The 17,165-nt window shown below is 33.8% G+C and overlaps 3 protein-coding genes across 3 annotated transcripts; all 3 read left to right on the forward strand.

Moving 5' to 3' along the window:
• The first annotated feature begins 1,190 nt into the window (after positions 1 to 1,190).
• Positions 1,191 to 5,396, forward strand: LOC123923090 (signal peptide peptidase-like 1). The gene is made up of 4 exons (XM_045975736.1): positions 1,191 to 1,426; positions 1,910 to 2,833; positions 3,702 to 3,902; positions 5,115 to 5,396. Exons 2-4 carry the CDS (start codon positions 2,036 to 2,038, stop codon positions 5,229 to 5,231), a joined length of 1,116 nt encoding a protein of 371 aa, XP_045831692.1. The 5' UTR covers positions 1,191 to 1,426; positions 1,910 to 2,035; the 3' UTR covers positions 5,232 to 5,396.
• A 2,061-nt stretch (positions 5,397 to 7,457) lies between these two features.
• On the forward strand, positions 7,458 to 8,511 carry LOC123913046 (probable polygalacturonase). The gene is made up of 4 exons (XM_045963649.1): positions 7,458 to 7,468; positions 7,644 to 7,941; positions 8,068 to 8,188; positions 8,291 to 8,511. The coding sequence occupies exons 1-4, from the start codon at positions 7,458 to 7,460 to the stop codon at positions 8,509 to 8,511; spliced, it is 651 nt and encodes a 216-aa protein (XP_045819605.1).
• A 2,211-nt stretch (positions 8,512 to 10,722) lies between these two features.
• Positions 10,723 to 16,071, forward strand: LOC123911112 (protein NLP6-like). Its single transcript, XM_045962468.1, has 5 exons — positions 10,723 to 11,930; positions 12,370 to 12,935; positions 13,117 to 13,164; positions 13,406 to 14,303; positions 14,735 to 16,071. Exons 1-5 carry the CDS (start codon positions 11,657 to 11,659, stop codon positions 15,889 to 15,891), a joined length of 2,943 nt encoding a protein of 980 aa, XP_045818424.1. The 5' UTR covers positions 10,723 to 11,656; the 3' UTR covers positions 15,892 to 16,071.
• The last annotated feature ends 1,094 nt before the right edge of the window (positions 16,072 to 17,165 follow it).

Raw genomic sequence — 17,165 nt, forward strand, 5'->3', positions numbered from 1 at the left:
TTATATACGCAGCAAACAAAATTGTTTTGTCGGGGTTAACATTATTACATTTTTTGGAGTATAGCAGCTATAAGGACATGTTATCTTTGCTGTATCTTACTGTAAAAATGTACATGTTTTTCACTTTTCGGTCACTATTTTTTTCCTTCAAAATAATGTAAATCTTTCTGTTCGCGACATGCCGACGTATGGCTCTTGAAATCCCTTTGGCTTCCATTGAACTTTGAAGTGGTGAATTGAAGGTGATTGTTGAAGGAGACTGATTTGCAGAGGTGATTGTTGGACTTTGACGGTAGGTGGCTGTCTTAACTGTTGGTCTCATCCAACGATTTCTAGACCATAGAACTCCATATTTTGGTCTTATCCAACGATGGAAGTAAAATTGAGATGAAAAATGTTTCAATTTTTTTACCAACAATGAATTGGTCCAAGTGGTAAGGATCCACCATGTATGCCCCACTGATTTTTGATAGAGATTAGTCATTATTAACGGTGATGAAAAAAAAGTCAAATGTACCAATTTTAAGCTTGTGTGGCTGGGAGAGCTGTTTAAGATGCATTTTGGCGTATGGTGTAGTGATTTTTGTTTGACTTTGGGACTGCCGTTTTGGTTGTGATATTATGAAAATTGTATTAATAGATTTTCTTAAAACCGTAATTTATATTCAGTATAAAACCAAGACAACTAAACCACATTAAATTGGATTGGATTGAATTTTTAAAATGAAACATTAAATATGTTTTTTGGTCCCTATAGTTTTTTAGAATTTTTGTTTTAGATCATGAAGTTTCATCGGTCAATGTTTTTAGTCCATACTTTTCATTCAACTAGTGCGTACCATTTGAAATTTTAATTTTAATTTTTGCGGTCATGATTAGTATATTATATGAATATTTGTTACAAAAATTTAATTTTTTTTAATAAAAGATGAATTAAATATGAATTTTTTAAATTTTTGCACATAAAAATTCATAAATAATTCATCTTATGTTAAAAAATTCTAAATTTTTATCGGAGATGTTCATATAATATTATAAACACGAATACAAAAAATTATTCAAAAATATAAAAGTATACACAAGTTGAATGAAAAATATGGACTAAAAACATTAACTAATAAAAATATTTGTTTCTCTCCACAAATTTTAATTAAAGATAATTCTTATTTTTTTATATTTTATTTTGTTGTGCACCGAATCTGACCCCTTCATCTAATAAAAAAAGAAAGAATCTGACCCCTTCATGATATAACAGAAGAGAAAATCCAAAAAATGGCGAAATTTGGAAAGAAAGTAAAATAGAGGGGTGAAAATGAAAATAGAGATAGAGTAACATTCACTTCACACTCTGATGAAAAAGTGTAGCATCATCGTTTCAGCACAGAGAAATCAAAGAGGTCTCTCAAACCTCTTTCAACAGTCCAAGGTTAGTCTTTTCCCAAAACCCTAATTTCCCAAATTTCAATTTCTTTCCCTTTTCAGATCATGCCTTTAATCTTCCTATTCAATTTTTATCGATTCTTGCAAAATCTTTTACTCACCGATTCAATTTTTTTACTTTTGCGCTTTTGGTACATGTTAGTGCGCGTTGTTTCTTTCTTTAATCGCGAGAAAGAAAATTTATGGTTGATTAGAGTTTCTTAGTACATTATTTGGCTTAATTTCTATGTTGAAAGAAAACATAGATCATCAATTTAGGTTAAATGAAATTGTAATTTCAATTTTTCTCTGTTGGTTTCGTTTGCTTTAGATAGCTCAAAATGTAAAAAAATGTTCAATTTGGTTGTAGTAATGCAAAATAGACCAAAAGGATTCATAAAGGAGTGATTTTTCATTTTAATTAATTTACTTAGTTTTCAATAAATTATGTCCATGTGTTTACAAGCTTCATTTCTATTTCTATATGCAGGTTGCACGGTTTTAACTGTTTAGGTTTTTGCATTCTAAGGTAAAAAACTGTGCAGCTTTGGTTGCAAAGTTATAGTTGCTTGGTTGTGTTTCTATGCATGAAAGTTGGATTTAAAGATAATTGTAGATGGAATCCCTTTCGAGACTTCTGTATTTGCTAGAGCCTGCGCCCTTCACACTAATCGTCACAGCTGTAGCTGTGACATTTGGATCAGCTTTTCGAGCTCTAAATTATGGGAAAGAAATGGAGCGTAATCGGGATATGTCAGAAGCATCGATTACATTGGATAGGTCCCAAGCATTGATGATTCCAGTTATGAGCTCTTTTAGTTTGCTTCTGATGTTCTACTTGTTCAAATCTCTCTCGCAGTTTCTCACAGCATTCACTGCCATTGCTGCTGCATCGTCCCTTTTCTTCTGTCTGTCTCCTTATGCTGCTTATTTGAAGACGCATTTTGGTTTGGCTGATCCTTTTGTTTCACGCTGTTGCTCAAAATCTTTTACACGAATCCAAGGAATACTATTGTTTACATGCTCTTTTATAGTGGTTGCCTGGCTTATTTCTGGCCATTGGATACTGAACAATCTGTTAGGCATATCTATATGCATTGCATTTGTAAGCCATGTTCGTCTTCCAAACATCAAGATTTGTGCAATGCTCCTCCTTTGTCTATTTGTATATGACATTTTCTGGGTTTTCTACTCTGAAAGAATTTTCGGGAAAAATGTCATGGTATCAGTGGCAACAAAGCAAGCAACAAATCCTATGCACACAGTTGCTAGTAGTTTAAGTCTTCCTGGGTTGCAACTAATAACAAAGAAATTGGAGTTACCTGTAAAGATTGTCTTTCCAAGAAATTTGTTGGGCGGTGTTGTTCCAGGACAGAGTGCATCGGACTTCATGATGCTAGGTTTAGGGGACATGGTATCATATTCTCACCCTCTAAGATGTGGAGTATTACTATACGACTCTATGTGTTAACTGTTTCTAAAGTTTAGACTGTCCTTTTATTGTTTAATTCAAATGAAATAGTATGTTTCATTTACTGATTTGCACTTTTCTTTCTTGTTTTGTTTTCTTGCTAAATAATGTTTTGTTAAGTATTATGCTAGGTTTAGGGGACATGGTATTACATTCTTACCCTCTAAGATGTATCACTATACGAATCTATGTGTAACTGTTTTGTTAAGTATTATGCTAGGTTTAGGGGACATGGTATTAATTGCTTAGTTCAAATGAAATAGTATGTTGCATTTAGTGATGTGCACTTTTCTTCCTTGTTTTCTTGCTAAACTATGTTTTGTTAAGTATTATGCGGGTTGTGTGGATTTTCACTTATTATGATTTTTGAATCCCTTCATGGTGTAATATTCTGTCATATATCATGCAAGAGCAGTGATAAAAGAACGTGACATAAAAAAACAGACTGTCAGCGTTCACTATACTGAAGATTTTACTGTAACCTCCTCTCTTTCCCCTTTTCTCCAACTTCTCCCGCATCAAAATGGTTGAATAGGACATATTCTGCCAAATTGGTTTGATTTAAGTGAAATTTCTGCTTTGAGTTATGGAATAATTAAATAGGGCATATTGTGATAAAATTGTTGTGTGTGTTTCGGTGTATCACATGTGTTTGCTTATACACCATCAAATGCTTTGGTTTAAAGCTTTAAACATCATTATAGTTCTGTGTCAAACTTAAGCTAACCTTGATTTCAATAAATTTTGATAGTCTTGCTTCTTCAAAGCTTGTGTGTTTGGTTTTTCATGATTTTTGCTTATCTTTTTGCAGGCTATCCCAGGCATGTTCCTGGCTTTGGTCCTCTGCTTTGATTATCGCAAGAGCAGGGATACAATAAATCTCACTGAGTTACATTCTTCAAAGGGGCAAAAATACATATGGTATGCGCTGCCTGGATATGCCATTGGTCTGATAACTGCTTTGGCAGCTGGTGTCTTGACTCAATCACCTCAACCTGCACTCCTTTATCTGGTAATTCTGTTTGTTTTTTTTTTTTGTCATTGTATAAGTTATATTGTCATCCATACTTTCCAATTCTGATTAATAATTTATTCTATAACTTTTGTTATTACTTTCAATTGTCATATTTTGTTTATACTATGGGATAAGTTGTTTATAGAACAGATTAATGAAAGTAGTCACAGTTATTGCTTATTCTACATAACTTCAATTTTTAACTATTTATTTCTCTTTCCAGTTTATAAGAACACTAGTAACTTGAAGGATTTCTCTTTATATGTTCATACTGAACTGAAATACCGTGTTATAGTTGAGCACATTATTTTGTAGGGATAAATAAGTCAAAATTTTGAATTTTTGTAGTACGATATCTGGATATTCATTCACCCGTCCGTTAATTCTGTCAAGCTATTTCCTCAGTTTCCTCTCCTCTCTTTTATTATTTATTACTTATTACTGCATATATAGCTATGATGTTCATGGGCCATGTGTGTAACTCCTGCTCCTTGTGTAAAAGTGGGTTTTGATATTCTTTCTAGGTTCATATTGATAAAAGATATGGTGGGTATGATTGTGGTTTTAGCCAAGTTTTCGTTGGAGGATTAAATTGAAATTGGTGAACATTCTTTTTCTGATTCATTAGGGGAGAATTTCTTTGATATATACATGGTTTATGTTGAATCTGTACACTGAGGCACTGAGCCATTTGATACATGCAATTTGTTTGTCTAAATCTGTTTACTTGGACCCTTATCAGATGTTGTCAAAAGTCAAAACAACCGTCACCTTTTGTCCGGTGCATAAACTACATATTACATTATATACCTCATATTGATGTATACGGCATACCTGCTTCTAAGTTATTTGTTTGGTTGAGTTTCAAACCATCCAATACACCATCCATGGTCTTGACTCTTGTGTCCTCATGGTCATGATTGTCAATGAAGCTCTGTTCTCAAGAGTCTAGTACATTCTTCATTTACCTGTTCATCTCATGCAATGTAAATATCCATCTCATTTTCCCATCCCATTTTGCATCCTATATTAAGTTGATTTTTTTTGGTAGTTGGGGTGAGGGAGTAGAGTGATAAGAGTTTGATCACTACCCCAAACATAATATTAACAATACTAACATTTGTTGTTTAAAATAGAAGGTGAACTTCTCCATAACCCAACTGTTTGGTTTCACTCGTAACAAAGTTCTTTTTTCTTTTGTTTATGTAGGTGCCTTCTACCTTGGGACCTGTAATTGTGATCTCTTGGATGAAAAATGAGTTACTTGAGTTGTGGGAAGGTAACATTCCAAATTTCAATGATAAGGACCGTGAAGTAGAAGTTTAGTTTGTTAACTGGTGGTTTTATAGCCATAAAGAAAGTTGTAAATTCACTGAGAATCTTTAATCATGCACTCACCAAGAAAATTGGCATTAAATGTTCAAGTTGGTATGCCTTGAATCTTGATGTTTTTATTCATACACCATAAAATAAAAGTAAAGATGAAAATTACATGCCTGTGTTGGAAAAGATAAAATTGAAGTTGTTTATTTTCCAATTAACAAGTTTTTTTCAAACCCTTACTATGCCAAACTACTTAGGGCTAATGAAAACCGAAGATGACCACCGAACACAACCTAAATGATGCATATCATGAGGCAACCAAATAAATTATAGCATGATTTCAGTCTGCATACAATTTATGTGTATTAGGAAATACCAAAGTTGTAAGAGTGCTGCTTTCCCATCTTTGTTATTAATATGTGTTTGGAAGTGCATATATGGACTTCACAAATGATCTGAAAGCATGTATTCAAACATGTAAAATTGGGTGTTTTTTATGCATGCTTTTGAGATGATGTTGGTTGTGGTACACCAAACATCAACCTCAATATCATCATTTGCAAACTCCAATTTTTTCGTTCTTTATCTAGTAACAACTGCAAAACTGATAAATCCAAAACTGCCTGAGTGGTGCCTTATGCAACTTAAGTAACTCCTTTTTTATCCCAGAGATCGCGATTACTCAATGCCTGGTTCCTCAAGTCGAGCTCAAAGTGTAGTGTAGAGTGATTTAAGTATACTTTAGTTGAGTTGTTGCTTTACTATGAGTTAAAATATGAGCAAGGATTACAAGATAAGCTTTAATATCTTTGAGTTTTTGTCCCTTTTCGCATGCTTTATTTTTTATGGTTCTCTTGAATATCCTATCCTGCATGCATTTGTTCTATGACTTATATAGTATGTCAAATGTGTATCAACTAGTTGATAATATAGCATAACATGTAAAGAAATAATTTCAAATTGCTTTGTATGTCAAATATGTAATTCCAAAAAGGTCAAACCACTTGTACTCGTACCAATTATATTATTTTGCCATCAAATATCATCACTTCAATTGGTAATATAAACTAACAAGTTATTAAAAATATAATTGTATTAGGTTCACACTATTCTACAACTAGTTATTAATAATAGGTTTGTACTATGATGCACACGATATGTACTTTTAGTACTCCCTTTGGTCTCTAATTAAGTTAGAACTTAGAAGAGTGTCATATTCAATCCATATATATTTTTTATTTCAAGTATATACACACATTATTCATAAAAAAAAAAATGTATGTTTAGTATAGATACGCGCAACAAATTATTATAACATAATAATAACATAATTTAAATCTGCTACCTGTTATCAATCAATATAAGTCCTTGCCTTAATGAAGCATGCCAGCTAGATAAGCCAAAATTTTATATATGAAAATTCACGTTTGTAGCTGCTTGTGATTGAGACTTAAATTACAGAATAATCAATATTCAATCATTGTGGTTCGATTCAGATACCCACCAAGTTATATATAATTTCCAGCATATATGTGTTTTGGACTTCACTTACATACGATATAGATTTAATTAATTTCATTAGTACAACGCGCACAAAACAATTTACATATATAAATTGATCATTCTGTTCAATTCCTATAACCTCCTAAATCCTAATGCGAATATGGTTAAAAAATAAATAATAGTATAATTAACACTTTTGTCAAAAATAATAATTAACAATTCAATGGTGGAGTAGCTCTATTGTTTTTGCTTCTTTTTAAATGCTTTGGACTTATCATCCATATAATGTAGATTATTTGCTATACTATGGAAGTGAATGTAAAACGAATATAAATCAGATATATTAGTTATTTAATAAATATAAAAAAAATAATTTTTTATTTATAATAGTGATAAAAAAAATAGTAAGTAAATATTTAAACCTACAAATCATAAAATAATCGTAATGTGGCAGCTTAGAAGCAAACATTATATATCCGTCGTCATCAAACATAAACTAAGTGCCATATTGGATGTCACTTAGGATTCAGTTGCACATTTGACCTTCAACCATTGGATTTTACTATTGTCTATTTTCGTATTATCATTATTTTAGTCGATTCTTACTAAGTCTACTTAGGATATTAATTTAATACCGATATTTGATAGCAATCTATAACTCGTATTTGGATTCAAAATATCTACGTAAATAACAATTAATTTATTATTATTAATAATATATGTACTATGTATTATGTGTAACAAGAATGAACATAAATTATTAATTAGGAACTAACAATTTACGGGGCCGTTCTTGAGATGTTGGGTGCGATATTGAATGCCCTATATAAGTTATAATTTTGGGGTCATGTAGTCAAAGATTATATTGTTAACATGAAACTTTTGATAGTTAAAAATAATATGACCCATAAGAATTCCTCTTGTTGTGAGCACACGGATTGCACGCACGCACACGCAAGTGCACGTACGTGCGCACACACTAAGTAAAGAGAAAATCGTGCCCCTAACACAAAATTTTGGCGCTGTTGGTGATGGAAAAACCCTTAACACAAAGGCATTTAACTCTGCAATAACCAAACTTAGCCAATATGCAAATGATGGTGGCGCAACGCTTATTGTTCCGCCAGGTAAATGGTTAACCGGAAGCTTCAATCTCACAAGCCATTTCACTTTTTTTCTCCAAAAGGATGCTGTCATTCTTGCATCTCAGGTATAAATTACAATTTTCTCCGTTTCATTTGCATTGAATTTTTAAAGTATATGATCCTATTTAATTTTGTACTAGCATTTGAATAATTATATAATAATGTACTAAAGGGTCATTTTAATTAAACAGAATGAAGCAGATTGGCCTCAACTTCCTGTTTTACCCTCTTATGGAAGAGGAAGAGATGCACCAGCCGGAAGATATAGTAGTCTCATTTTCGGAACTCATCTCACTGATGTTATAATTACCGGTAATTACTTAGTTGATAATGTAAAGATTAGGCATCATTAAACATTTTGTTTGTTAAGTTTATAGTATTTTTTTTCCTGACCTATTGGAATTTGTTCATAAGGTAATAATTTGACAATTGATGGACAAGGATCTGTTTGGTGGGAGAAGTTCAAAAAGGGTGAAATGAAACTTACTAGACCATACATGATTGAACTCATGTACTCTGATCAAATCCAAATCTCAAATCTCAATTTGATCAATTCCCCTTATTGGTTTGTCCATCCAAATCTCAAATCTCAATTTGATCAATTCCCCTTAATACAACAACTTTGCAACTACTAACTAGGGATTACAACACTTGCTCCAACACAATACACACATCAACAAGGGATTTAAACTACCCCTCAGTTGCTTTAAAGGCCCCAAGCCCTAAACAACATTTCAATGGAAGTTTTCGAAGGATAGTCACAAATGTTGGATTACCTGTCTCTACATATAGAGCAATTGCGACAGCTCCAAAAGGATTAAAAAAATTGGTGAATCCTAATGTTTTGTCATTCACTTCATTGGGCGAAACAAAGACTTTTATTCTCACTGTAGATGGTGCAATGGAGGAAGCATTTAGGTCAACATCTTTGATTTAGGAACAGGGCTATTCCTGAGACGTTTTAATTCTTCAAATGAATTTCACTATCAAGATCATAAAAATCATAAGAGTATAAGTCTATTTTAAAATTTATTTATTTTAACATATGGACGCACGCACGCACGCACACACGAGTGCACGCACGCACATACACGCTAAGTAAAATAAAAATTGGTACCTTTTGCGGTCGCTCCTCTCAAACACCCTCTGGAACCCTCGTGATAACTCATTTATGAATTCATCTGCGAATCCATTTATGAATCATTGAATTAATCGCTAGAAGAAAGAGTGGAGGATGATGAATTGTCCTAGGAAAGGAAAAAAAAAGGAATCTCTTTTCTTTGATAGATAATATACCGAAGATTTTACTAGATTGAAACGTGAAATGGAAGAATCTTATTCCAACAACTTTACTCATACACTTTTTTTAATCAATTTTCACTCATTTACAATCTGGATCCATCTATTTTAAAATTGGAAAATATAGACTTTGTCTTTAAAATTATTTAAGAAATTCTCACTATTTAGTTTTGTTGAGCTTTAATAGAATAGGCCAAAGTAGTTTAAGGATTATGACGAGTCATGTTTTCTAAAAGGATTTAGATAAATCCAAATTAATGACTCTTGATTAGTTTGTTAGGATATCAATGCTATAAATAAAGATATCGGTGAACGTAATAATCAAGTACTAAAAATAAATGAAGAAATTAGTATGTTAGTTTAGTGTAGTTTTTAGTCTCTTTTAACGATACTCTCTTCCATTAGTGAACAACTAACAAGTTTATTATAATTGGTTCTTTCATTGCCATGGATTCCCCTCCCTACCATTGACAACATTCATACCTTGTTGAAACCACAATCCTATCAACAACCTACCCAAATCAACCCTTCCCACATCCATGACAATATTCGATCTAGTCTCTAGCAACTCTTACACTCCTAACGAGAACACCAATTATAATGAATAATTTTTTAGTTGTTCATTAATGGAGAAGAATATTACTAAGGGTCATGTTAACATGTGCATCAAGGGCACATGTTAAGGTATCTAAAAATAGAAATATGCATTAAAAAATTTAATGTTTAAAAAGTATAATGCACAAGTTACAAGAGAATATTACTACATTTGTATTCTTAACATGTGCCCTCAATGCACATGTTAACATTTTCCTATTACTAAAAGAGACTAAAAACTGCACTAAGCTAACAAAACTTACTTCTCCATTTATTTTGCTTAATTAATAGATTCATCAATGTCTTTATCTATAACATTGGTATCCTGACAAACTGATCACGAGTCATTAAATTGGATCTATCTAGATCCTTCTAGAAAGCATGACTCATCATAATCCTTAAACTACTTCGGCCTATTCTATTCTCACGGACCTATATCGATTCATTACAAAATCATCGAGTGATATAACAATGTACAATATATATTTCAGAATTTTATATTTTCTTCATTTTAAGTTTAATATTTTTAAAATAATACTTTAATAACATGAAAAGTAAAATAATGATATTATTTCATATATGTATTGTCACATTTTAAGATTAGGCTACTATTTTTGAATTTAGAAATAGAGTACTAAGTTCATTTAATTTAACCTCAATTTTTGTTCACCACTTTACTCCCCTCAAATCAACCTCAGATTCCTGTGTGATTTTGTGGAATAAAAAACAAAATTCTACAACTAAATATGAAGCATTGTTGAAGGAATATCTCAACCATTGTATTAGGGAAGAAAAATGTACTCTACGAGCATGGCATATTCTTATCATGGGAAGTGGGAACCATTCAATTCAAACCACTCATTTTCTAACCAATAATGGCATTGCATTTTCATGCACACAAGCATAACACAAACAAACAAATAACTACTTCAGTTATATGCTGCTATAACCACATAACACATTTATCATTTTCTTCTCCAAATCTTCATGATTGTATTTGTATCCTTGTCAAATTTTCCTTTCTTTTCTATTTTTGTTCCTTTCTTCTCTCCTAGTGGTTTGAAACTGTTACAGTTAAAATAATCATAGACAAAGTCAAGTGCAATTGCTCTTCCTTTTGTAGTTGGTCCCCCACAATAGCAAAGTCATTTTTAGAGTAAACAATCATACTTTGTCACAATAGTCATCAAAATTATAAAAACAGAGTATTTAAATATGTTTTTGTTTGTAAATTTGGTTTTTGTTCTAGTGAACATAGAAATATTGCATTTTATATATAGAATTGAAGTTTGACTCAAATTTCTCACTTATTCACTTTAATAGATGAATTTCAATGAAATTACTAACAAAATGCATATAAAAGGTGGATGATCCAATCAGTAATTAATAGCAGGCGGTCCAGCAAATCGTGGAGGAGGCTATGATACCATCTTAGAATTGGATATTGGGTCTAACTTATTCTTACAAAATCGGCTTGTAAGGTGAGGATTGACTCTACTTTATAAACACATATTGTCATCTCGCAACCGATGTGAGACTTGTTAACATAGACAAAATGATTATCGAAAAGTTGAGTAGTTCAGTTGATTTGAGTCAAAAATTAATAAACCAAAGTTCAAACCCTAACAAAGAAAAATAATACTAAAATTAAACAACTATATACCGACATTAGATATAAAAAAATTTAAAAAGGCAAAATGATTATTTAATGATAGTTTTTCTCTTTTTCCAAAATATAAAAAAAATATTGAATAATCTTTTGTCCCAACTTGCAAGTGGTAGAACCATTATACTCTGTAAGCAATCTTCAAACTTACCCATTTGCTCTTCACAAAGTTCCAATCTTTATCACTTTTGCATCAAACCCACAAACAGAACCTTCAGAAAATGCCAGAATCTGAGGAAGAAAATCAAGACTTTCCTCCCAAGACAAAAACATCCTTAGAGGAACATGTTTGTGCTATGGATTTTGATCTTGATTTAGAAACTTCATGGCCTTTGGATCACATGTCCTTTATCTCAAATCCCATGTCACCTTTTCTGTTTTCCACTATCTCTGATCAACCTTCATCTCCTTTATGGAATTTTACTGATGGAGAAGATGAAAATCATAACAAGCTTGCAGCTTCAGCTTTCTCTGATTGCCACAAAATCTTCTCTTGTATGTTTTGTTTGCTTCCTTTTAGATTGGTTTTCTGTTGACTTCAGTTTTTTGCTTAATAAATTCCCAGTTGACTGTAACTTGAATTGATGCAACCAGTTTTGCTTTGTTTGATTTGAAAATGTAATATATGAACTTGAATTTATAATGATTTTCCTTAATTTATTAGGAGTTTTCTTTTGCCTAATTTTCTATGAAGCACAGACACTCATTGGATTAGTCGTGTCCAGGTGTAGGACACGTGTACGTGTTTGACACACTGATACATGATTACATTGAATTATGTCATTTTCTCTAGTTATTATCAGTGTCGATGCGTCTATATCGTGTCTGGTGTATGTGTCCGTGCTTCGTAGCTAACTTTGCTTGTGAGTTTGGGTGTATTTTGTAGTTTATGTAGTGAGCTGCATTTCTTCTAACTAAAGCTACTGTATTTCAGGTGATTCAAATTCAATAACTGAGAAGCCGGTGGAGAAAGATGACAACAAAACACTTTTGCCACCCCTTTTGCCACCAATAGAACATTTGGATAGATATTGTGGAATCAAGGAAAAGATGACACAAGCGCTTCGCTACTTCAAAGAATTGACTGAAATGAATGTTCTGGCTCAGGTTTGGGCACCTGTGAGGAATGGTAATCGGTTTGTACTTACAACTTCAGGCCAGCCTTTTATGCTAGATCCGCATAGTAACGGACTCAATCAGTATAGAACGGTCTCCCTGATGTATAAGTTTTCTGTGGATGGAGAGAATGATGGAACTCTTGGACTTCCTGGTCGAGTTTTTCAGCAGAAACTCCCAGAATGGTCTCCTAATGTTTTGTACTATTCTAGTAAAGAGTATCCCCGCCGAGATCATGCTCAACATTACAACGTTCGGGGAACCTTGGCTTTGCCTGTATTTGAACCGTCGTTGCCGTCATGTATCGGTGTGCTAGAGTTGATAATGACTTCGCCAAAGATTAACTATGCTCCCGAGGTTGAAAAAATCTGCAAAGCACTTGAGGTTCAGTTTTTTTCAACTTTGCTATCTATACTAAGTTTTATTGGTTTTTTCGTATATTTGGTGATTACCATGTGACGAACCAGTGTTTGTAAATTTTATACCAAGCTTTCCATGGTAGAAATATTGAATAAGCATAAACATATTTAGATTCCTCAATCACCCGCTGTTGGTTTCCTTGCAGGCAGTAAATTTGAGGAGTTCAGAAATTTTGGATCATCCATTCACTCAGGTATTTTTTTGAGTTTAACTGTCGGTGTAAATTAGTTTTACATTGACATACAATGACAGTTAATCGTATTGGCACATAAACATATTTTGTAGCACATTTTCAAAATAATGCATATCCAATTTTCTCTTTTTATTATCGTGCATGATGCATCCCAATCTGTTAGAACTAGATAGTATTGCTATTGCTCTATAGCTTACCCCTGGATTCCCACAGATATAACTTGGCAATCCTTTTAAACCAGATTTGCAATGAAGGGCGTCAGAATGCATTATCCGAGATCTTGGAGATATTGACAGTGGTGTGTGAAACTCATAATTTACCTCTAGCCCAAACATGGGTTCCATGTAGGCATAGGAGTGTTTTGGCTCATGGTGGTGGTTTCAAGAAAAGTTGTTCGAGTTTTGATGGTAGTTGCATGGGGCAAGTTTGCATGTCAACAACCGAGGTAGCATCCTACATCATAGATGCTCATTTATGGGGTTTCAGGGAGGCCTGTGTCGAGCATCACTTACAACATGGTCAAGGTGTTGCGGGGAGGGCTTTTTTGTCTCAAAACATGAGCTTCTGCTCTAACATTACACAATTCTGCAAAACAGATTACCCTTTGGTTCATTATGCTCTCATGTTTGGGTTAACAGGCTGTTTTGCGATCTGTTTGCGGAGTTTTTATACAGGAGATGATGATTATGTGTTAGAGTTTTTTCTGCCTCCTGGGATCACAGAATTTCATGAACAGAAGACGCTCTTGGGATCCATATTGGCAACATTGAAAGAACATTTTCAGAGTCTTAAGATTGCTGCTGGCGTTGAACTTGAGGAAAATGGTTCAATTGAAATTATTGAAGCAACAGATGAAGGCATTCGTCTTAGAACTGAATCTATTCCAATTGCTCAATCTATTAAATCACCATTTATACCTGATGCCTCACCAAATATGGAGGAGGTACCACAGGATGATCCATCAGGGATTCATGGTGAAGACATAGGTGGAAGCATCAATCCAATGTCCCCATTAGGAAACAAAAACATAAAGAAACCCTCAGAGAGGAAACGTGGAAAAACGGAGAAATCAATTAGTCTTGAAGTTCTACAACGGTATTTCGCCGGGAGTCTTAAAGATGCTGCAAAAAGCCTCGGCGGTACGTTCATACTCTGGCTTTTAGTGTGTGATAAGAATTTTGTTATCCTTATGAGTCTGGTGCTAGCTGGAAACATATATTCATGTAAGACTAGTGTCTGCCTTTGCAAAAAAAAATATCTAAGATTAAAAGAGTTTCAGAGTTAAAAGACCGGAATTCAAACCCTAGCGAAGTAGAAAATACTAACATAATAACTAATACATTGTCTACGAATACAAATGCAGACTATATACATTTTGTGGTAATTTTATCTCTATGAATTCATTGCTATCTGGAAATATACAATAATCAAAGAATGTATTATGCAATCAAAATTCTGAACATACAAATTGTATTCTTGAAAAAAATTAGAAGCAGCTTTTTATCTAAGGAAACATGAAAGAAAGTTGTAGCTCTAACATAAAGATATCGGATATATTCTTGTTATACAGTTTGCCCTACTACAATGAAGCGCATATGCAGGCAGCATGGGATATCCCGTTGGCCATCTCGAAAGATCAACAAGGTTAACCGTTCCCTGTCCAAGCTCAAGCGTGTTATTGAATCTGTCCAAGGTGCTGAAGGAGCGTTTGATTTGAATTCCCTCAGTAATAATCAACTTCCAATTGTTAGTTCTTTTCCTGAGCCTTCTACTCCGAATAAGTCCAACCAGCAAGGCTCATTAAACATCAAGCCATCAGAGCCTCAGATGAAAGAGAATGAGTTTGACGCCTCTAAAGTATCAGAAACAAACATACAAGCTGTAATGGAAGATCAATTACTAGGAGGAAGGAAACATAGTCTTGATAAAGAAGTGATTAATGATAAAGGTGTGTCTATTCGGGAAATTGGGAACGACCGAAAAAGGACTAGAACTAGGAGTGGCTCGAGCGAAGATAGCACAAATCCTGCTTCTCATGGTTCATGCCATGGTAGTCCACCAAATGAAATTTCAACTGTAAAAGATCTATTCAATCCATCCAACAATGAGCAATGTATTGTGTTGAGGGGATCACCAGAGTCGAGAGTGCAGCCAACTAATGCATTCAACTCTCCAACTGCTCACTGTTTGCCTGACAACGTGCTAGCAGAACTTCAAGAGCCATTCGGAGGAATGCTAATAGAGGACGCTGGAAGTTCGAAAGACTTGAGAAATTTGTGTCCTTCGGTAGCTGAGGCCATTTTGGAGGATATGGCTCCAGAAGCTTGTGGAACTAATCTTCCAGGTTCATATATGGCTCCTCCTAAACAATGCATGGATACTATTAATAATAATAATTCAGTGATGCCTTTCGCAGTTAGAAAAGAAATGAAAACCGTGACTATTAAGGCAACATATAGAGAAGATATCATAAGATTTAGGGTCTCTTTGAACTGTGGCATTGTGGAATTGAAAGAAGAAGTTTCCAAAAGATTGAAACTAGAGGTTGGTACATTTGATATCAAGTACATGGATGATGATAATGAATGGGTTTTGATAGCATGTGATGCAGATCTTCAGGAGTGCATGTTTGTTTCAAGATCATCCGGAGGAAGCAACATAATCCGGGTTTTGGTGCATGACATAACGTCGAATCTTGGAAGCTCTTGTGAGAGCTCAGGGGAGTGACTAGTGTTGGTACATACTACATAGGTTCAATTTGTAAACTAGTGTTTTTGTTTAGGTCCTTGTGATCATTAGGCAGATAGGTAAAAACAATTGATTTTGGTTAAGATTTGCTCAAATTGTAAGAAGTTTGAGATTAGATTAAAGAATTTTCACTCTATTAAATATTTTCTATCAGCTCAACATGCTTATTTTTGTCTTACTTTAATGGTCACACAGCTCAACATGCTGCCTTAACAGCCACAAAGAGTCTTGTGACAAGAGTAATGCTAGATAAATGAAACAAATTTGTTTTGGTTCCATTCCATTTCTAGAAGAATATCTGTGTGCCTTATCCACTTATGTGGACTTGTAGAGGAGCAGTTGGTCCCCCAAGATTGTCCTCCACAACTCCTAAGTCCTACTTTCGATTTCATTGTCATTGCCTTCTTCCCTGTCATGAGTCATGACCTTCTTGGCACATGCTTTTCTCGGTTGTAAATAATAATATGTATTGGTTGGTATTTCATTTTTCTCATCACAAAATTTTGAGGTGAGAGAGAGAATAGAAACGTCCATCTGAGGTCTGTCATAATCATGAAAATATAATGAGATCCGCTTTGAGGGGTGGCAATGAGTCGGTGAGTAGCATCTCGGTAGGGTATTACGGTAGGAGTATATCAAAGTATTTAATGTGTATTTAAGTCATGAGGCTCTCTCACCTATTAGACTAATCTTTTGGGTGAGGTTTTCCTCATGTGCTAAAGTCCTAACATTTGCTAAAGTCCTAACATTTGGTGTTTTCATTGAGATATGGGTCACGGAAAGTGCTACCTATAGGCTTGGATATATGTGAGTGAAAAAGCTGCCAAAAAGGAAACGGAAAGGGCTACCATCATGTCACTGCCGATAAAGTAAAAGTCGTCGTAGGGCAATGTTAAAAGTCTCACATCGAGTATATCAAAGTGTTCAACGTGGACTTAAGTCATGAGGCTCTCTCACCTATTGGACTAATATCTTGGTTTTGATTCTTATGCGCTAAAGTTATAACAACTATACCGTATTTGAAATTACTATTGCAAAGATGAATCTCCATGTGAGCTCTCTGTATATAGAGATAAATTATAATAAAAAATATATATTTTTATTTTCAGACTATATATTTAAATATTTAAATAAGAAACCCATCTCCCTCCTTGTCAAACCACCACCTGCAAACTCTTCATGAATGATGTATTCAAGACCCATAGTGTTTTAGTTCATCTTCTTGCTACTCTAGTTCTCCACTTTCACTCTCT

The sequence above is a fragment of the Trifolium pratense genome, linkage group LG1, assembly GCF_020283565.1.
Source record: "Trifolium pratense cultivar HEN17-A07 linkage group LG1, ARS_RC_1.1, whole genome shotgun sequence".
In the NCBI taxonomy this organism is placed as follows: Eukaryota; Viridiplantae; Streptophyta; class Magnoliopsida; order Fabales; family Fabaceae; genus Trifolium; species Trifolium pratense.

Bases quoted from the DNA above. Each gene is read 5' to 3' on its own strand.
- LOC123911112 (XM_045962468.1), top strand. From the start codon at position 11,657: ATGCCAGAATCTGAGGAAGAAAATCAAGACTTTCCTCCCAAGACAAAA. The intron at 11,931-12,369 runs GTATGTTTTGTT...ACTGTATTTCAG, and splicing joins TTGCCACAAAATCTTCTCTT to GTGATTCAAATTCAATAACT. The intron at 12,936-13,116 runs GTTCAGTTTTTT...GTTTCCTTGCAG, and splicing joins AAATCTGCAAAGCACTTGAG to GCAGTAAATTTGAGGAGTTC.
- LOC123913046 (XM_045963649.1), top strand. The intron at 7,942-8,067 runs GTATAAATTACA...TTAATTAAACAG, and splicing joins CTGTCATTCTTGCATCTCAG to AATGAAGCAGATTGGCCTCA. The intron at 8,189-8,290 runs GTAATTACTTAG...TTTGTTCATAAG, and splicing joins CACTGATGTTATAATTACCG to GTAATAATTTGACAATTGAT.
- LOC123923090 (XM_045975736.1), top strand. From the start codon at position 2,036: ATGGAATCCCTTTCGAGACTTCTGTATTTGCTAGAGCCTGCGCCCTTC. The intron at 2,834-3,701 runs GTATCATATTCT...ATCTTTTTGCAG, and splicing joins TGCTAGGTTTAGGGGACATG to GCTATCCCAGGCATGTTCCT. The intron at 3,903-5,114 runs GTAATTCTGTTT...TTGTTTATGTAG, and splicing joins AACCTGCACTCCTTTATCTG to GTGCCTTCTACCTTGGGACC.